General features: G+C 42.3%; 1 protein-coding gene across 1 annotated transcript in view; it reads right to left on the bottom strand.

Annotated features, from left to right (window-relative positions):
• CARD14 (caspase recruitment domain family member 14) overlaps positions 1–22,098 on the bottom strand; it is a 122,378-nt gene that overhangs the window by 16,917 nt on the left and 83,363 nt on the right. The window contains exons 10-15 of the mRNA XM_082271736.1: positions 20,661–20,740; positions 17,189–17,252; positions 13,443–13,629; positions 11,366–11,492; positions 8,703–8,940; positions 6,157–6,220 (exon numbers count right to left, since the gene is read on the bottom strand). Coding sequence (XP_082127862.1) covers positions 6,157–6,220; positions 8,703–8,940; positions 11,366–11,492; positions 13,443–13,629; positions 17,189–17,252; positions 20,661–20,740 — 760 coding nt within the window. The remainder of the gene's footprint in view (positions 1–6,156; positions 6,221–8,702; positions 8,941–11,365; positions 11,493–13,442; positions 13,630–17,188; positions 17,253–20,660; positions 20,741–22,098) is intronic.

The raw sequence follows: 22,098 nt of genomic DNA, 5'->3' as shown, positions 1-22,098 counted from the left end.
GGACAGAGGGACTTTGTTTCAAATCAGGGACAGTCCCTCAAAATCAGGGACAAATGGGAGTTATGCTTTGTAGGATAAGTTCACATTTTGTCAGAACTAAACAGAAGCCTATGAATGGCGCCGATTTGAAGCTCAGGTTAGGTGCTCCAGGAGTAGCCATCCTGCACATGGTACAGTAGCCCTCTGTTTCCCCCCCCCCCCCCAGCTTCCCTGTCCCCACCTCCTCCAGTGCCGCTCCACATTACCCTTCATCTTTCTTGGTCTCCCTACAGCGAAGTGGCAGAAGGTCCCCCCCGACGCGGCGTACTTGGGTGGTGAGCACATGCTGGCTGAATGTCGAGGGAGAGGTGGATTGGCATCCCCCGCTGCCTAGTGGGGGCGGGCATGTGCCACCTGCGGCGTGCGCTCACCCCCAGGACAACTCCAGCGAACCGCTGTACATTCGCACAGCCTGCCGCAGTATATATGCGGCGGGCGGTCGGCTAGTGGTTAAAGACCTGTTGTGTTTCTTGTTCTTTTAGATCTTTTAATTGGTCTCTTTTTGTAAATAATATCTGTTGTACTTCGGGGTCTGTTTTCTTTTTATGTGTCTGTTCCAGTTCATATATCTCTGTTACTAGTGTAGCACCCTACAAGGTAGGTACTAGGTAAAAGCATAATGGGCTTTGGCTGCCTAACAGCAGGGCCATGATTTTCAGCTGGGCTGTCATGTCTCCCAGGTGTGGCTGCTGAGAGGGGAGTCGCCCCACTAACTCCATGATAGGATTCTCATTGGACAGTGGAGGAAACCCAATCAGTGACCCATTCAGGCCTGTATCTACCCCAGAAGGCAGATTCTGCCACAGAGGATTTTGGGAGTGTGTATAAGTTTTAGGGGAACGCATGACGCAGTGTCTTTGGCGGAAAGCAGAGTCCCAGGAGGGAGGGCACGGCTATCTACCCTCCTGTCAGAAGGATCGGGTGTCTCGGGTGGCTGCCTGAGAATCCGGAAGAGAGAGCTGAGCTGCAGAGAGGATCCGGTGTGCCAAGGACCAGCGGAGGAAGAGGGGTTCAGTTCCAGGAAAGCCTTCCAAGGCCGTGTGTACTGTGAACTGCCCCTGGGGGCCTTCCCAAGCGTAGAGGGGACCGCTCCGGTGAATGTCCCAGGGATCCTGGAGCCTGCAAGTGTCAAGGGGGTTGCCTAGTGAGAGGACCCTGGAAGTGTAGAGGGGGCACCAGCGGTTGGGCCCTGAAGAGTCAAGAGTGCAGTGTTAGGAGTTGCAGCAGCACAAGCAGTTACAAGAAGCTACCTCAGCCAGTGAAGGGCTGGAGGGAGTCATACACAGGACTTTTGAGCTAGACAGAGTGTCAAGAGTCAAGGATTATTACAGTCCTGGATCTTCGGAGTTTACCAAGTAGTTAAAGTCAAAGTTTCAGCACTTTCAGCAGAACAGTATTTCAAGCGACAGGAAGCGTTGGTCAGCATTCAGCTCAGGACAGCGCTAACAGGCATCTTTTCAACAAAGTGTCCCAGATAAACCTAGTTCAGCCAGAGGAGTATCCCACTCATTCCCTTCTCCCCTCCCCATTATAAAATAAACCACACAAACCAAAGATGCCGGAATGGTCATTGTCTCAGCTCTCACACTTGGGTTCTCAACTTCAAAGTGTTGGAAGTGTTCCCGGTAACAATGGCAGACCCACATAAGGCCTAATGCCTGGAAATATTGCTACACTAGTTTTTCCATCTCCCTAGATTTTTCTTTCTTTTTTCTTGCTGCTATAGAGATCAAGACACCCCTAATATAGGCCTTGTATTGTATGCTTCCCATATTGTGGCTTTTGGGAGCTCTGGAGATTCATTAGTCACAAAATATTGCTCTATTTATTTTCTATTTCTAATTCCTGTATTAGTTCTTTATTTAGCCTCCATGTACTTTTTTTATTTTGAATTTCCATGAGTCTTACTACTACCGGGGCATGATCTGAGATCAATGTTTTTTCTATTGATGATGACGTGACCACTGACTCCAGAAACCTATGTTCCATTAGGATATAATCCAACCATGAGTACGTGTCATGAAGGTGACGCAAGAGCTGGAGAGATGGAGAGATCAGAGATCTCACGAGCTACCCTGTGGGAGTCGCATAAGGCCTATGTAAGGGGGATATTAATAGGAATTGGGACACAAAAAAAGGGAAAAGAAGAAGGAGAGGATGAACCACCTACTTAGGGAGATTCATATGCTGGAACAACAGACAAGACCCAAAAGGTATCTCAGAGAAGCGAGAGTTAATTGGAAAGAGAGGGGAATTGGCGGCACTTATGGAATAAGAGACAAAAAGCGCATTTCATATAGTCATGAAAGAAAAATACCAATGGGGGAAAAAACCTGAAAAATGGCTGGCAAAAGTAGTAAGGGAGAAAAAAAAATGCATCCTATATCCCCAAAATGAAAAACAAGAAAGGGGAAATAGTGCATTCATCCCTAGAAATTGTTGGGGTATTCCACTCATATTACAGTCAGCTTTATAATGGTAGACAGAAAGAGGAGGTTAAGGAGAAAGGAAAGAAGGACTTGGATGTGCTGGAATATCTGTGGAAGCGTGACCTCCCAAGGATACCTAGAGATTTATTAAAAGATTTGGAGGCCCCAATCACACATGAAGAGGTGAGTGAGGCAATAAAGAATATGGCTCTGGGGAAGAGCCCTGGTCCTGATGGGTACTCCATTCTGCATTATAAAAGGTTCCAAGAAATTCTACCGAATTCACCGAAGAATTATAGACCAATTTCTCTTTTAAACACAGATATAAAAATTCTTGCTAAAATAATAGCAGAAAGATTAAAACCTTTATTGCCAAGATGGGTCCATAATGATCAAGTTGGTTTCGTGACTGGTCGGGAGGTGAGGAACAACTGCCTTAAGTCACTACTTTTGATCCACAAAGTGAAAAAGAAGGGGGGCCCCAGGTCGTATTACTGTCAATAGATGCCGAAAAGGCCTTTGACAGGGTTGATTTGGGCTTCATGTTAGAAACTTTGAGACATTTAGGCATTGGTGATAGGATGGTACGATGGATCTCTGCCTTTTATTACCACCCAACGGCAAGAATAAGAGTGAATGGTAGTTCGTCCCCATCCTTGGAACTATTCATTGGGACCAGGCAAGGATGTCCCCTTTCCCCAATGTTGTTTGTTTTAGCCCTAGAACCTCTTTTGGCAGCAATTCGTAAAAATGCAGATATTAGAAGGGTGAGAGTAGGGAACAGGGAGTATAAGGTAGCCGCCTATGTGGTTGAAGTGCTATTTTTTAATTTATCTCCAACCCTAGGCTAACATTACCGATAAGGCTGGAGGAACTGGGGAGATATGGGAAGCTATCAAACTTTAAAATTAATATAGCTAAATTAGAGATTTTGAATATTATTACCAAAGAGAAAACAGCAGGCAATACAGCCTAAATTCCTCTTCGTATGGTGTAGAGAGGAATTGGGATACTTGGGAATTTAACTAATGAAATCTCCCGTGACGTTGTATAAGGCCAACTATGTTCCAATGCTTAATAGGGTGAAGGAACAACTTAACTTAACCTGAGACATAGACCCCTCTCATGGCTGGGCAGAATTAATGCGTTAAAAATGAACATCCTTCCCAAGCTTATATATATATATATATATATATATATATATATATATATATATATATATGTATATATATACTCCAAATGGTTCCAATCGATCTTCCCTAGGTTTATTTCAGGAAATTGAGGGCAATAGTATTAAAATATATATGGGCCTATAAACATCCCAGCGCGTATAGCAGATTGGACGCATAATAAGGAAGTTAAGAGCTGGGTGGAGAACGAGTGCTCACAAAGCAGGGTAGATTTGGGAAAGATGGTTTGGGTCTCACGGACACATCGAGATTTGGCTAACAGCAAAAATTGTACACAAAAACAATATAGAACATCTTCGGTACCACACTTAATAAACGCAGCGAAAGAAATAATACCAAAAAAAATGGCTAGACCTGAGGAAACCTTCCATAAAAGAATGGTTTGAAAAGATAAAATACATATATAAAATGGAATACCTGTGTAGTAGAGAAATGGGACAAGTCAAAAAGTTTAATAATACATGGAAAAAATGGACAGAGTATAAGAAAACTAGGAAGTATACAGATGTACAGCCAGACAGCTTACACACAGAGTCCGCAAGAGCCCTGCATTGCACCCATGATTTGTTGATCGTGGGTATAAATGCTTTCCAGGCTCCCAATAAAAAAATATGAAATGCACATTTTTTTACCTGCAAAAGGATGTGCATTTATTATTTTTTTTTTAAAAGGTGATCTTATCCTTTAAATACTCATATCTACCTTCTTCCATCAGACTGACAAAAAAATGTCAGCTATCTAGGCTGATCAGGGCTTTACAAGTGCTATCAGTCTAACTCAGGAAATATGCTTACAGCAGGAAATGACCTCCTCAAAGTGCTGTGGCTTTTTCATTGTCCAGTCAGAGCTTGTGGTGGATCCTGGGCCAGGCGGTATTGCATGAAACATAACTTCAGCATTTGTATTGTGTATGGTGTATTCTGCTCTTTGCCTGCCATTCAGCTTTAACCTCTTTATAACACCATCTTTAGCCACCACAGCTCATGAATGAGTGAAGTGCACAAAACTCATGGTCTGTAATGCATGATTTTATAAACGTAATGTTCGATACTCTTATGTTTTAGGTAACTAAAAACCGGAACTGGTTAAGCATTGAATTTACTCTATATACAGTAGGCACTGAGGTTGACATGAGGACACAGAAATGCTTAGTGAAAAGTTAAAGGCCATGGTTCTGGGGTCTCACAGCTCATTCGGAGTCCTTCACTTTTAAAGTGAATTTTTCAGGTCTTTGTAGAACATTCCCTTAGTCTTGGCAACGGCTATATTTAGACTACATCTAATCTAATTTTTTCACATTAAATACACAGGTCATCAAGGATGGATAGGGGCTTTTATTTATATGTCTTTGTTTTGTGTGTTTAACCTTTACTTTCTGAATGTTAAGAGATGGGAACCCTGAACATTTCCTCAGGATCCACATGTCAGGACCCAGGTCTGAACCTGCAACTTCTGCTGTGTCTGGCAATGTCTCTTCTTGCTGAGCCACCTGAAATGCTGGAGAGCACCCTCTCTGATCCATTAGACAATCCTGCCATGTTTCTACTGAACCTTGAACTCCTTGCTCCTCCCATGAACTTCCTGTTGAAGCCATGCCTTTGCCTTCTGTTTGCCAGATATTTGTGTTCTCTCCTGCTAATATCTTGCTCATATCACTCCTGCTGCTGTCTGTATCTCTGCTACCACTTGTTACTGACTTTTGGCTTGTTTCTTAACTACACTTCTGCTTAATCCCAACCTGCAATCACTTGCTTCTGATCCTTGATCCCTACCTGCTATATCTACTACTAGACTTCAGCTTGCTCACCTCCTAGTGGGGTGATCCTGAGGACCGCTATCTGGTAAGACACACAGCAAAACCCATCTCCACCATAAGGAGCTCTGGTGAACACCAGTTAGTGCTTAGAATTTGCACCCCAGGTGAGCCCACGTCATCCACCAGGGTGACCTGCTTCTGTACTTATCCAGCTGCTGTGAGGGAGCCTCTCTACTGCTGTAGCTACTGGCCTCTGGGCCTGACCCCTGATCATAACACCACAGTTTGTAAGATTCTTTCTCACATCCTTGGAGATTTCAATTACTCTTCCCAAAAAAGTATTTAAAATACCTAATTTTATTCTCGATTATCTGGTATTTAACATTATAGAAAACCTGGTTACCAGATTTTAGCACTTAGTGTGCAATATACAAAGACACATTTTAAATGAACGAAAGCAAAAAAGTTGATCTAGTGCCAATATACCCCCCCTGACCAGTGGCAATTCCCTTCCACCTTCTCGCCACTTCTCCAATTCATGGCTAGACTCTCTCCTTTATTTCAGAGAAGAGGTAGACCAGAGGAGACCAGAATTTCAAAGAGGAGGCAAACCAAGAGAAGACCAGCAATGGGTGGGATGCAGTTGTAGGAATTATAAATGATACTTATTGATTGAGTCTGGATATTATTGTACTGACCTCAGCAAGTCATGATATAAATAGACAAAACAACATTTACTCACCCCTCGTGGAATTGTATTTTGCCATGTGATACTCTGTATAGATGTTATTAACTGCTGTTGAGCTCTGCAAGTAAGCAAAAGTTGTCAGTGTTTTTAAAATTTGAGCAAAGTCCATAAAAGTATATATATATAAAGCCATTTATTGGGATAGAATAGAGAGAATTTGGACAGGTTAAAAGCCCTGTCAGTTATTTTTGTTGCCCATGTCTCTGCCAGAGAGATGCTCCCTCTCTGTTGGTTCTGGTGACCATTGTCTCTGGTAAAGATAGTGCTTGAAAATTCATAATTTTGGGGTTTTTCACTTGAGGAATAGAGGAGAAAACTTCCAAATGTTCTGGTGACAACTTACTAAGGGATATGTCCCATAACTTTGGAGAGAGGTTCTCTTACTTCCTAATAGATGTATATAAAAAAGTAGAAATCGAGAAAGTAGCTGCCTTCTGGAATAAGCAAATAAATGCACTGCAAGTTAAACATGTTAGAGGGCGAAGTTCAGGTGCTTTGTTTTACAATTGACTTTTCAATACACTACTATGGTGGTTTTTATTCTGGAGCAGGGCTACTTTTCTTCTTTCTACTCTTGTGTTGCATGTGATGTGGAGAATGTACGACTAGAGGAGCTTTTCACACAGAGCTGAGATCGTTCTAGCGAGTGCGGATCACTGTATTATTTATTTCCCTACTCCCTGTTGTCTCTCTGGGATAGCAAGGGAAGGGAGATCTACCTGATAGAATACAGAGAGCCAAAAAAAATGACAGGGGTTACTTCTTTTCTACCCTATTCAAAATTAGAGAAAAAGATTTGTCCTTGACTACACGTTAACACACAAGTATCATACCCCCGTTAAAGCAGAGTTCCACCCTGGGAAAGTTTTTTTTAATAAAAATACCCCGGGACAGTCAGGGCTAGTACATTCCACAATGGCTAGTCTCTGATCTGTCCCGGGTTGCACTTACCTTTTAGAAGAAATACTTACCTTGAAAATGTATTGTCCAGCGCTGCCATCTCAGGTGTGGGCAGCTTGAAGCCAGCGCGATCCTCTTCTGTGTCCTCTTCCGTCTTCTTCGGTCCCACGATGCACTGCACCGGCCCCGCCGTCACTTCCGGTGCCGCAGCGTCATACCTGCACAGCTTCTGGGCATGCCCAGAAGCTGTTTAGCAAGGTATGACAGCGCCTGCACCGGAACTGACGTTGGGGCCGGTGCAGGCGCATTGATTCCTGGGAGCGATGACGTTCAGCTCCCAGGAATCATTGCAAGCCAGGAAGTGACGAATCGCCGTGGCCGCCGAGGGGAGGAAGACGAAGTAAGGTGAGTATATTTTCTTCTAAACAAAGTAAGTAAAAAAAAAAAAATTGCGATTATCCATTTGTTTTTCAGGTGACCCGGAGCGAGAAGATGGAGGTAAGTATAATGTTAGGGTGGAACTCCACTTTAAGATAAAGCTGAAAATATCAGAGGGATTATTAAAAACAAATACCTGAAGATTAAATGAGGAACTACTCCATGCCATTAACTGCCGAAGTTCACTTTGCTAGTTAACAGCAGGTGATTGGTTGCTAGGAGGTCCTAGCAACCAATCACCTGCTCATTAACTTAGAAAGTTAACTCCGGTAGCGCCCGCTGAATATTCAGCACTGATGATTCTCCCTGTCCCATTCTGCTTTATACTCACTGCTTCCTGCTCTGCTCTCTTGTGTCAGTGAGAGGTAGAGGCAATCCAGCAGCCGGCCCAGGGTGTCACCCTGGGGCTCCCTAGCACCCCCCAATGTGTGGCACCCGGGGCAGACCACGCCCCCTGTTGGTACGCCACTGACACACATAAACCTTAATAACATCCCAGTCTTAGTCTGTAGGGTTTAATATTGAGTTGGCCCACCCTTTGCCCACAAGGTTTAGGACTGTGTCTATGGGAATGTTTGACCATTGTTCCAGAAGCACATTTGTGAGTTCAGGCACTGATGTTGGGCGAAAAAGCCTGTCTCGCAGTCTCCACTATAATTCATTCCAAAGCTGTGCTATCGGGTTGAAGTCAGGCCTCTGTGCAGGCCAGTCAAGTTCCTCCACCCCAAACTCGCTCATCCATGTCTTTATGGACCTTGCTTTGTGCACTGGTCCAAATTGTTTGGTGGAGGGGGGATTATGGTGTTGGGTTGTTTTTCAGGGGTTGGGCTTGGCCCATTTGTTCCAGTGAAGGGAACTCTTAAGGAGTCAGCATACCAAGACATTTTGCACAATTTTATGCTCCCAACTTTGTGGGAACAGTTTGGGGATGGTCCGTTCCTGTTTCAACATGACTGCGCACCAGTGCACAAAGCAAGGTAAAGGCAGGCGTCCCATTCATTTTGACAATATAGTGAATGTGCTGCATTTATGAGGGAACAGAAAGTGAAACGATGTGGATGCATTCACACCTGCATATGTGCTCTACCATGCACACTGCATGCATATGAAATAGTGTGAATGTATGGGATTTTACAAATAAAAAAGGTCCAAACAAAAATGTAAATGTTTTACAATCCTTGGACAGTGCTAAAAATACTTACTGTTTGTAATTGGGAATGATTCCCGAATCTCCATCTTTTAGAGTGTATGCATTGACTCTGTGAGCAAACCACTGGCAACGGTTTTTGTACATCGTATCTGTGATATGTAAGATTTCACCACATGATACTTTTAGGCCACCTTCAACACGTGAAGACATTGACTGGTTCACACGAATATAGAAGGAGTCTCCTGAGGTGGCCAAGTCACTTTCTTTGTCATGCACCAACTTCCGATAATCTGAAATCAGAATGTTACCATTCTACATTAAAAGAAATATAATTTATCTTAATAATTGGGAATCATAGATACATAGATACATAGAATACATAGTTACAGTAGATAGATAGAAAAATTACCAGTAAATGACAGCTCCATCCTGCTTCTTTCTATTTAAAAACAAACATAAGGTATTGGGGAATTCCATGCACAAAAAAAGCGTGGGACTCCCCTTAATTTTACTCACCAGACCCTTATCCTTAATGAGGGTCTGGCATAGATTTAGGGGGGAACATAACAAAAAAAAATAAAAAAAAAACATGGGGTCCCCCCAAAAGCCATGCCAGGCCCTTATCTGAGGATGCAGCCTGGCTGGCCAGCAAGTGGGGTGTACAATCTGAGCCATACCAGGCCACATTGCCTCAGCTTTTGGAGGGTACCTTGCCCATATTGGTTGTTAGGACTTTTTGCAGATGCCAGCTCTCTAACAACCAGTGGAAAGCTATCACATTTAGCCACACATAAAACAACAGTGGACAGGAGTTTTTTTTATCATATTTTACATTCATAGATTATTGTATTAGGATGAATTAATTCCTAATATTAAATTTTAGTTTGAGCTTTATCCTTTGTAGCACCCTCCTAGGTAGAGTTGGAGGCAGAGTACCGGGAAGCTTGCCAGGGGTCTGCCCAGGAAAGGGGACTGCTCCAGCGGAGAGTCAGTGGACAGGTGTCAGCGCGCACAGCAAGTGAGAAAGGGGGTGCCAAGTTAGATACCTGAAGAATAACTCAAATAGGATCACATTATCTATCTTCACTTCTGTGGCATGGTCAAGCAGCAGCCTTGCCGCACACTACAGCTAGTTTGTCCTCAAGATTGTGCATAGTTCATAGTTGGAGTAGCCCACTCATCCTTTCTCCCATCCCAGTTCCAAATAAAAATACAAAAAACCAACATCCCCTGGATTGATTATTGACTGAGCCAAGGCCTTTTACCACTAATTTTCTTCTATCAGTTGCAAACGGTAACCCAGGGGAATCCAGAAATTGCAATACTCAGCAGTCTTTAAGGGGGCAGTGCTACACCTTTTTGGAAATTCATGAGTTTATTTCTGAGTTTATTTACTTGCATTTTTTAATAATATAATATATTATGGATATTTACTATTTATATTTTTATTATACTGTATGTTAAGGATATTCAATTTATGATTATCCTAAGACTTGTATTTTTTTAAGAAGGTAGTAGTGGTAGTAGTTTTACAACCATGTAATGTGTTCATTTTCATTAGCAGTTTGAACTGTCATTATTTAATCTGCAGCCCTGGATTGTTTGCATGTAGTCGGTAGTGCAGTGCCGCTGGGTCCCTGTGTGGGTGCCATGCGGAGCCGCTTCTACCTGCCTTGTAACATAAAATTCCATCAGTAACCCATTGAGGTAGGCTTGACAAAGAGGATTCCCTCTAAACATGTAGCCATCCCCTCACCCAAAACACCAGTCAGCTTGCAGAGTACATGGCAGCCGCCAGCGCTACTCCAGAACAGTTATCTGAGCGGGTCCCAGCTGGCACTAATGTTTTCTATCAGAGTATTTGTTCTGCTTCAGCCGGCACTAATGCATGAAGAAGATTACTTCTAATGCTATGGTTAAGTCCTATGGATACAGACATGTAGGCAAGTTGAAGTTCCGACTGCCCATGGTTCACACTGCCCAGTCAGGAAGCTAAGAGTTAAGAATGTTCCCAGGTTTTCTGTTTGGTGGGTTTTGCTGGGTCTGGCCCATTGGTTTCGTGTGATATAAAGGAACAGAGGGTCCGCACTTGGGGGAGGGAAAGCCTGAGCCTGAAAAAGGGTAGGAGAATAAGGGATGGCTTGAGTTGGATGGGGCCCAGAGATGCGGGAATGGAAGGCTGCTATGCTATCATTAGAGTCTGGAGGACCAGAAAATTGGGAGTTTAACCCATTAAGGACTCATTCAATTATGGACTCTAAGCAAATATGCTGGGGCAGCTACAAGCCTGCAGTTAGAAACTAGGGATGTTAGGGACGGTCTGCACTTTATTGCAAACTGTTACCTGTGACTGTCATCATGTTCATTTATTTTTCAGTACAGCTTTTTAAAACTATGCATTTGCTTGGTATGAAGTTACTAAAGGGATGCAATATAAGTAACCAGCACATAGCCTACAGCTTGGGTCACTAAACACAATAGGGTATGAAGTCATCAGTACCAGAGTTAATATAGTGTGAGGATACAGTGGTAACAAAGGGTTCTCTAGCAGTCTGTTGTTCACCATGTACATGTAACAGGTATAACAGCCTCTTGTAGGGGGGGGGGGGGGAATGCTGTAGGCACTCCATTGGCAGCAATCTGTCTTTGTATTGTTCCTACTTAAACTATAAATATGTAACTATCTTCTTTAGTTATCTATTGGGTGTTCCTTACCTTCCGTGTTGGATTGTACTGATAGACAGCAGAAACCATTAACTCTATTAAGGGTGCAATGAGCATCCTCAAATGTCATTCCACCTAGGTTCACCTTGTAGGCAGGGTTTATAACATCAAAATCTACCTGCAGAAACATAACAAACAACAATCAAGACAACACTAAAACCCATTAAACAAGAGTAATATTCAGTATTCCTCTATATAAGAGAAAACAATACACTTGCATTCAGATCTGTAAAAAAAAGTAGCATCCCCCATCAACACAAAAAACACATCGTATCAATTTAAAAAAAACATAACACATTGGGGTGTTTTCTTTTCCATTCATTAATTTATTTATTTTTTATACGCTTGCAGTGTGCCTGTTAGAGCCGGTTCACACTACCGCGACCAGAAAGTCGCCCTATGAAGGAGCGACTTTTTAGCGTGACTTGAACTTGGAAGAGACTTGGAAGAGACTTGTGCACTACTTTGAAGAGAAAATGATAGGCGACTTTGTCTGTGGGGAATACCTGGGTAATCTTTTTCTTCTTCCTGGAAAGTCTGATCACAGTCGCTTGAAAATAGATAAGGATCCGACTTCGAGGCGACCCCCATTGAAGTCTATGTGTACAAGTCGGATAGAGGTCGCCTTGAAGTAGTACAGGAACCTTTTCTGAAGTCGGAGAGACTTCAGTAGTGCATATTAAGACGGCTCTCATTCATTTACATTGAATTTGTGATGACAAGAGACTTGGGGCGACTTGAGGGCACAAAAGTCGTGTCCCAAGTCGGAGTAGTGTGAACCGGCTCTTAATGTGCTAAAAGAAATTGATTACTTCAGGTGAGTCAATTTCTTAGTACAGCCCCTCCCTCCTTAAACCTTATAGTTATCTCATTTTTGGGAGTGTCTACTAGTGCTGGCTGAGCTCCTCCAACCTTCCCTTCCCCCTCTACATAACTTTTTACATTGCAACTAGGGAAGGAGTGAAAGGGAATGATAGAGAGCGCCCTTTCTCAACTTTTTTTTTTTAACTTGGAGGAAATCCTGAAATATCTTTCTGGGCTCAGGAGGAATACCTACCAATAACTTCTATATCTACAGCTCACAGTACATTAGTGTAATTGTCACTGGGAACAGTGCTCCTTACGTTTGTAATCATAAGGACTAACCGCCCTTACAGATATGTGTTAGTGGTTACTTACCTGAGAGGCAGGAATTGCACATTTTTTAAGGAACCCCTGGCAACCTCTGGAGGAACTCTAGAGTTCCACACAACCCTGTTTGAGAAAGGTTGCTATAGAGCAGTGGTTCTCAGCCATGGTTCCATGGAACCCTAGGGTTTCTACAGAGGTTGCTAGGGGTTCCTTGAGCAATGAGCAATTTCTCCCTCTCTCCCTCAAAGTTCCCCTGACACCATTGATCTTTTTAGCTATCTGGAAGAAGGTAATTCTTCCCAATGTCCACATGTGTAAGGAACATTCTTCACACTGACCATCACTCTAATGTGTCATGAGTTGTACATATAGTCATTTTTAGCAGGGGTTCCCTGAGACCTGAAAATTATTTCAAGGGTTCCTCTGTGTTGAAAAGGTTGAGAAAGGCTGCTATGGATGTCATCTGAGTCTTGAGGTCCTGAGTGTGCTGCGGTTGCCGATATCACATGCAAGTTGGTGGCACCCAACAGCAATCTCAGGGCTTTTGGATGTCTACACATCCACTAAACACATTGGGGTGTGATTGCATGATTTTTGTTGAAATGAATGATGTGGAAACTGGGTCTCTTTCGGTAATATTTGTTGCTGCATCAAGTATTGTGTGAACGGCTGGAAGATCGCACAGAAATCCCTGGGATAAAAGTAGCATTTGATCTCAGGAAGCTGCAATATCACAGTTGCAGAATCATAAAATATCTGTTGAGCTCAGGCTTGAGGACTTGTGGCTACTTTGGATTTGGGCTATACAACATCAATAAAGCGTATCACAGATCTCCAAAGAAAAGCCTACACAAAGGCTGTAGCCCAGCATATTATGGTAGGTACAAAGATTGTTGTAGCCTAAAGGAGAGACAGATACTTAGTGACTAAAACTTACCGAAAGGATCTGGTACCCGGGCATCAGGGACATTTCGTCAGCTGCCGACCCTGGGGTCACCTGGTGAATGAAGATTCCCGTTTTGTTCCCTCCAATTATGCTTATTTGTTTAAGAAGGTCATCCCCCTGAAATGCAATCATTGTAACCCGTCTGGTTATCCTCCGAGCATGACGTCTTCTCACAGGGCTGCAAAAAAAGCAATAAACCATACTTACAGTGGGTATAGAAAAGAATCACCCCCCTTTAAAATAATCATATTTTGTTTCTTTGCAGCCTGAAATGAAGACAGGCACAGTTTTTGTTTTATCCAGCTGTATTTACTAGTGCAGAGTATAAGGGCTCTTTCACACGGCCGCTCCGCTTGTCTGCAAATCATCCTATTTTTTTGCGGATGATTTGCAGACATAATGTAAGTCAATGGGATTGCGGATGTCAGCGGAATACCATCCGCTGACATCCGATTTTCTTCCTTTCAGTTCTGTTCTTTTTTTTGGAATGGAACAGAACCCTATTTTTTCATCCGTGTAAAATACGGAAAGGAAGGAAAATCGGATGCCAGCGGTGTCATCCGCTGATATACGCAATGTCCATAGACTTACATTATGTCCGCATATCATCCGCAAACGGATGGGATGATATGCGGACACACGGAGTGGATGACACAAATGTCATCTGCTCTGTGAAAAAAAAAAAAAAAAAAAAAAGTCCCGCAGCGGAGCTTTCACACGGAGCGGCCGTCTGAAAGAGCCCTAACATCCAAGTGAAAAATATAACACCTACATGTAAAAAATAAATAAATAAATAAATAAATAAAAAACAGAATCATTGAGTTAGCAAAAGAATAATCCCCTTATGTCAGTATTTTGTTGAACCACCTTTAATTACAGCCTTTTGTCTGTTGGGATATGTCTCTATTAACTTTGCACATCTACATTTTGCAATATTTGCCCACTCTTCTTTGCAGAACTGCTGAAGTTCAGTTAAATTTGATGATGACCTTTTGTGGACTGCAGTCTTCAAGTCATTCCATAGATTTTCAAAGGGTTTTAAGTCTGGGCTCTGACTAGGCCATGGAGAGATATTAACGTTTTTCTCCTTCAACCACAGTGTGATCATTTTTGTTGTGTGCTTTTGGTCCCCACACACGGCTAATGTGTAAGGTAAAGTCTACTGGCTTGGAAAGATCAGTTTGTAAATGGATAGAAAATTGGCTAAAAGATAGAATTCAGAGAGTAGAGGTAATGATTCTTACTCTGAATAGTCTACGGTTATCAGTGGTGTACCCCCAAGGTTCAGTGTTGGGACCCTTACTTTTTAATACCTTTATAAATGATATAGGGTCTGGGATTAAAAGTACCATTTCAGTCTTTGCAGATGACACCAAGCTATGCAGTGGAATAACTTCTTTACAGGATGTCTCCAACTTACAAGCCAACCTCAATGCACTGTTTCATTGAGCAACTATTGGGCAAATGAGGTTTAATGTCGATAAATGTAAAGTTATGCACTTGGGGGCTAAGAATATGCATGCATCATACATACTAGGGGGAGTACAACTGGGGGAATCAATGGTGGAGAAGGATCTGGGTGTTCTGGTAGATCCTAAGCTTAATAATAGCATGCAATGCCAAGCTGCGGTTTCCAAAGCAAGCAAAGTCCTTTCTTGTATTAACAGAGGCATGGACTCCAGAGAGAGAGGTATAATTTTGCCCCTGTACAGATCATTAGTAAGACCTCATCTGGAATATGCAGTTCAGTTTTGGGCACCAGTTCTTAAAAAGGATATCGGGGAACTGGAGAAAGTACAGAGAAGGGCAACCAAACTGATAAGAGGCATGGAGGAGCTCAGCTATGAGGAAAGATTAGAGGAACTAAATTTATTCTCTCTTGAGAAGAGGAGATAAGGGGGGATATGATCAACATGTATAAATACATAAGAGGTCTATATAGTGAACTTGGTGTTGAGTTATTCACTTTAGGTCACAGAGGACAAGGGGGCACTCTTTACGTCTATAGGAAAACAGATTTTGTCTCCAAATACAGAAAGGTTTCTTCACCGTAAGAGCTGTGAAAATGTGGAATAGACTCCCTCCATAGGTGGTTCTGACCAGCTCAGTAGATTGCTTTAAAAAGGGCCTGGATTCTTTCCTAGGTGTACATAATATAAATGGGTACTAATATTTATAGGTAAAGTTGATCCAGGGAATATCCGACTGCCTCTCAGGGATCAGGAAGGATTTTTTTTCCCCTGCTGTAGCAAATTGGATCATGCTTTGCTGGGTTTTTCCGCCTTCCTCTGGATCAACTGCGGTTATAGGATTGTGTACATGGGATTGTACGACTGGGTTGTTTTTTATTGGTTGAGCCAGATGGACTTGTGTCTTTTTTCAACCTAACTATGTAACTATGGGTCATTGTCACGTTGGAAGGTAAACATTCTTGCCATTGACATCTTTCTGGCAGAGGGCAGCAGATTTTCCTCAAGAATTTGATGAATGGACAGAGTCAGTGATGGGTTCCAATCACTTCTGTGTCCATTTAGAACTGAAGCATAGTAAACTGTCCATTCATTCTGTACAGCTGAGGCTGCAGAGATTCAGATTGAGTGCTGTTTCCTCAATCTCCTCTGTCTCAAAGGTGAAACATCAGAGATCTATTTAGACCACTAATGTTTCACCAAAGCCCCCAACAGGGTTCCTAAAATAATTTAAAAAATACAGTTTTAAAAAAAGAAAATAAAATGGTAAAAAAATTATTTAAAAAAAATGTAAATAAATAAATAAACATTGACACTAGAACTACCAGGGTTGCTCAGGTTGCACCTGCAAACGGGCCCTGGCATTCCGCCTCGGGACTAAGAGCGAAGGGCCCCAGCCGGGTGTCATGGTGTCTTGCAGCAGGGGCAGTGAAGGCTCTAGTTATGCCTCTGGCTGTAATTCATAGTAAATATTCAGATCCAGCTTACTGGAACCAAATCAAGGCAGGGGTTGTTTCTAATAGGCTGCTAGAACTGTACTGTATAAATCATTAATGCTCTTGCATTACCTTGTTGAATAACTCTCTCTCTATCTTTATATAATGGCTTTTTATACTAGGCTAGATAATCATAATAAGAATGGATACATCACATGCTTGAATATGGAATTGACTTTTAATTCTTGACCAAAATCTACACAAATGGTGTCTCAAATCTCACAGTAACATAATTGAAATGAACCCTGCTCTCATTTTTTTACAGCAATTGTAGGAATACATAGTATTTGGCATTTTTTGATAAGCAAATAGATTTTTTCTTTCTTTTTATTGTAACGGAGCATAGTAGCTCCAGAGAAGGATACACAATTCATATCAAAATTCTGTTCTAAATTATATTTAAAAGACCTAATAGGCCATTTGACTCTTAGAAATATCATGTTAGGTCTTAAATGAGTGGGGATTTTAAATGATAAATCATTGTATGTTAAAAGGTTTGTGTGAGGGTGCTATTTATTAACTAAACGTGTCTACGAATGTTCACTCCAAAACAGACAAAATCCCACACCTGTATTAGGGTGCCATGACACACCTGCATGGGGTGCCATTTATTTTGAATAATATCCCAATGCACCTCTAGAATGCATGTAGGTTCTGATGGTCCGTTGGGGCACCATTCAAAATAAGTGGCATTGGCACCATCAAGTTCACCACACGTTTTCGCAAAACAATTGTGTAAAGCCAGCCTAAGGTTTTTCTTTAGCCTGCTTACCTTGCAAAACAATGGAGTTCACATGTTCTGTCACTAATTTCCATGTGTGAATACATCGGCAGACCTGGAACACAAGTAATAACTGCCATTGAAACAATTTATACAATATAGGTGGGGTAGTTGATGAATTTGGGGGGTAAACAGTTTGAAAATGGGGTGGTTGTATACAGTATAAAGAGGCAACTGAATACATCCTTCCAGCACTGGCAACAGGGGAATGCTCAGTGAATGTGATGAAGATGCAATGAGTGTCTCTTCTATAACTACTATTTCCTTCTTATAACCTTAACTTTGTTTTTGAATGTCCTTTTCTTTAGAAAGCAGCCAGAGCCGGAGTAGAAAAGCCTGTACCCTGCCAGCATGCAGTAAAAGGTACCCTTGCTCTCTGTATGAAAGCAGTGGTCTTTCTGCAGAGGTCTGACAAGCCCCCTGTTGTGTCAGTGTTATAGCTCTCCATTTAATAAGGAGCATGAGATTCTCTGATTGGAGCATTCTAGCTCTGACTCAGCAGGGAGTGGGTTGGACCTTTTCAGAGAGACTAGAGTCCCCACACTACCTGGAAAAAAAAAACAAATACCAGCCTGCAAAAAAAAAATTGTGCATTCATTGTGCAACCAGGTTCGGACATCTGTCCCTATCCACATCTAACCATCCCAACAGCAGCATAACCTGGTCAGGAATATGGTGGCTGTACCAACCCGGCTGTGTTAAAGTGACCTAAATGGGGTGGCTGTGATCAGGGACGCTGCGACTGGTGCGGTGGTGATTAGGAACATTGGTGTGAGTATGTAGAAAAAATTCTTTTTTTTTTTCCAATTTTTATTATTATTTTTTACAATTTTTGTCTTCACACTGACACTAGAATACTACTCAGGGAAGGTGATCTGGACTTATTTTTTTACACTGTGACTGCTTGTTACACTGGTGATCACTTTATGAGCAATAGTTTTAACTGTCATGAAGGGCTTTTGTTCACAAACTTGTTTTACTCTTGTTTACTATTATGATGCTGTGGTGAAAAATGGTGTCGCGCTAATCAACATATAAAAATTAAGCTGACAATAAGGAGCAAACAAGTCCCAAGTGCAAAAAGTCCAATCCATATAAATCCCAGATAGATGAAAGGGTGCAAGCAGGAGAGTCCGCCACCAATCAAGATACCAAGGTACTCTTACCAACTTTAGAGACCCCACAGGGTCAAACTCGCTCTGAATGTGGATAAATAGGTAACAAAGGGAAACCAATCACATCGGTTCGTCTCCTCCTAAAACGACCAGATCGGACTCCCAACCATTCCTTCAGATACTGATGAGATGGAAAGCCTTGAAATATCTCACACCCGGCCTCTGCTCGCTCGGGTTGGGTGAGGAGGCGGCGGCGGCGGCGAGCAGAGGCCGGGTGTGAGATATTTCAAGGCTTTCCATCTCATCAGTATCTGAAGGAATGGTTGGGAGTCCGATCTGGTCGTTTTAGGAGGAGACGAACCGATGTGATTGGTTTCCCTTTGTTACCTGTTTATCCACATTCAGAGCGAGTTTGACCCTGTGGGGTCTCTAAAGTTGGTAAGAGTACCTTGGTATCTTGATTGGTGGCGGACTCTCCTGCTTGCACCCTTTCATCTATCTGGGATTTATGTGGATTGGACTTTTTGCACTTGGGACTTGTTTGCTCCTTATTGTCAGCTTAATTTTTATATGTTGATTAGCGCGACACCATTTTTCCCCATTTCATTGAAGATAACGTTTACTGTCTTTTTGTGTCAGCTGCTTTTCTCACTAAGGATTATAGCGTTTGCCATATCATTGTTTTATATTTTAAATGAATATAGCACAGCGATCCTACACCATATATTATGATGCTGTGATTGGTCACAGCTATTATGTGGTACAGGACAGGTGCTTCTGTGCTTGGCCCTCAAGAGAAAGAAGTACAGGCGCCGCTGAGTGTAGCAGTGAAGATTTATTGCATGACATTAATAAAAACTTACATTAAGGTGTACATTTATGAAAGGGTGAATTTTTTTATCTGTTCGCTTCTCTACGGTTCTCTGGGGAAAATTATCTTCTCTGGCACCCTTTTTATGAAGCAGAGAACTTCAGTTCTCCCAGGGTGATCAGAGGAGAACTGTTTCCTTGGCGAACGGCCGAGGAAGAAGGATATCAATAATCTTCCTTCTTCCCCCTCAGTTCTCCCCCGATTTGGTCTTTACTCCCCGATTCACAAGCTCCAGGCTGGTGAATCTGGGAGTGTGAATTCTGGCACAGATCGCCAGTGAAGTGCTGAGATCGCAGCTTCATAGTCTGGCTGTTTCTGTGTCAGGCAATGACAGATTCCCGTGTGAAGAGATGATCAGCGAAGAACATGTTCTCCCCCGATCACCTCTGTTTTATAAACTGAGAATGATCGGAAACGAGCTGCGATCAGCAAGATCACTGCTCATCTCTGTTTCATAAAAGGACACCTAAGGTAGTTGCTTATCCTCATAGCTCCTGAGTCCCTTCCAGTGCAGTGCAAGTACCATGCACTGGAAGGGACTCAGGAGCTATGAGGATAAGCAACTACCTTAATGTAAGTTTTTATTAATGTCATGCAATAAATCTTCACTGCTACACTCAGCGGCACCTGTACTTCTTTCTCTTGTGTGCCAACCGGATCTCTGCTTCTGCCTGTAAACAGCGCTGCCCTCCGTGATAGCACTGGAACACCATACAACTCAGAAGTCCTGATCGTTCCCCCCTCTTTTTCTTCCACCTTATTGGGGACCCATCCTACGGGGCAAGCGCCTGACACATCCTTTGTTCTGTGCTTGGCCCTGTACACCATATAATCACTGTGACCAATCACAACATCAAAATAGTAAAAAAGGAGTCATAAATGGCTGCCATTTAAGACAGTTATTTACTTGGTGAGCATGTGATCACTGTAATTGGTTACACATAGTACCTAGGACAGACAAAGCATCCTGGTACCCATCTATTAGTTCCGCTATGTCCAGTGGACATAGTGGTCGGAGATCGCACCACTGCATGCCCCAAGGGGCGTATGCCTGGGAAGACATCATATGATATCCACCTGGGATTGGAAAGCTCCCACTCAGCCATCATTTTACTAAAGGCTGGGTAGGAAGTAGCTAACAGCAGTGAACTGGAAGTGCTGAGAGCTGAGCGCTCCCAGTTTACTGTCTGCAGATTGGAGCAGGAAATGGATGTTCTGTGATGTCATCGCACTCACCATCCTGAAACCTTCTTTTGTGGTCGCAGGCTCATGGGAAAGTTAGAAAAGCCCAGAAACCATTGGGGTGGGGCACCACTGTATAGTCACCAGATCACTTCTACATGTAGGTACGTAACTAAAAACAGAAACAATCTTGATTTAACCACTTGTGCTCTGAGTGTACCAGCCAAGCCCAAAGACCTCAGGTTACACAGGTTGTTAATCACTGGGGATAAATATATAATTGTGTATTTTTTACCTTTCTTATATTCTGCTTCATATTCAAAGTCAGTTTCTGCTCTCTCGTCTTGGAGAATATCAGGAAGTTCTTGGGAACAGCTACTGTATGTGAAGAAAATACCTCGTTAAAGCAACCACCCTTTCTTTTAAATAAAACACAAAGAGGGACATTATCAAGCAAGTATGTCTGTGAAAGTTCTCATTTAAGAGGGTCATGCTTAGGGATGATCGAACAGTTCGGGTTGACCATCAGTTCGACCCGAACATTGGCTGTTCGAAATTCGGCTGAATTCCGAACTTTTTGCGGTAAAAGTTCGGAATTCGGCCACCAGAACCACCCAAAATGCAATGGGACAGGAACTGGGCTTTAAAAGCCCACTATTGGCCCAGAAACATCAGTAAAATGTGATTGGAGTGACTACGGGGTCCAGAGCCCAATGAGGAGTGAATACGCCCCCCCCATACGCCCCCCAGTATATAAGATAGCCCCGCCAAAACTCTAGCACTGTAATATAGGGGCTGTGGAAGAGAGTGGAAGCATTTGTGTTGCTCCAGTGTCATTTTGCAATTATTAGTGTGAGGAAAAGGATATGCAGTGTAGTTAAGGTACTATATACCACTATAGTTAGATTCAATAATCTAGTTTTTGTAGGGAAAGTTTTACGTGTCAGGGTGACCGTAGTGTAGTTTATGGTGAACTGACTCTGCTATGCCAGGGTGACCGAACTCTTCCATGTCAGGGTGACTGTAATGTAGTTTAGGGTGAACTGACTCTGCTATGCCAGTGTGACCCCACTATGCAATCAAAAAACACAATTTTGAAGCCATAAAACCCAATAAATGCCCCTAAAAAGTGCCTAGGGTTCTGGGTCATGCCCCAGGGACTATGAATCACACAAAGAAAAGTTCTTAAAAATTGTCGTTTTTGATAGAGAGCCAATTATTGAAAAAATTATTGAAAAAAAATGAGATTTCTTTGGATTTAGTGTCTGGGGGGTCTAAAAAGTGTACCTGTGAAGTTTCAGCTCTGTAGCATGTCCAGAACCAGAAAAAAAAGATCATTTTTCAGTAGGGCAGGGATGGTGTTACCCTCCTTTCACACCTGGGCGTTTTTGTTTCAGGCGTTTATTGGGCATCTTTTGAGGCAGGCATGACATCTGAACTTCTGTATAGGGATATATATATATATATATATATATATAAATATATGTGTATATAAATATATGTGTGTCTGTGTGTATATATACATATATATGCACATATATTTATATACACACACATACATATATATATATATACAGATATACAACATGACCAACTTAACCAAGGACAGGTAAGGAAGGGTTAAAGTTGTGAAACAACACTGCTGTAGTTACATATTCCCATCCTTGATTTCGGGAAGTCTACATATGTGTTTTATAATTATATGGCTAAAGATTTGAATTGTTGTCAAATCA

This window comes from Pelophylax lessonae, assembly GCF_965119305.1.
Source record: "Pelophylax lessonae genome assembly, chromosome: 11".
Lineage (NCBI taxonomy): Eukaryota > Metazoa > Chordata > Amphibia > Anura > Ranidae > Pelophylax > Pelophylax lessonae.
The sequence above is the reverse complement of the archived record's forward strand: the minus strand, read 5'-3'. Positions and strand labels throughout refer to the sequence as shown.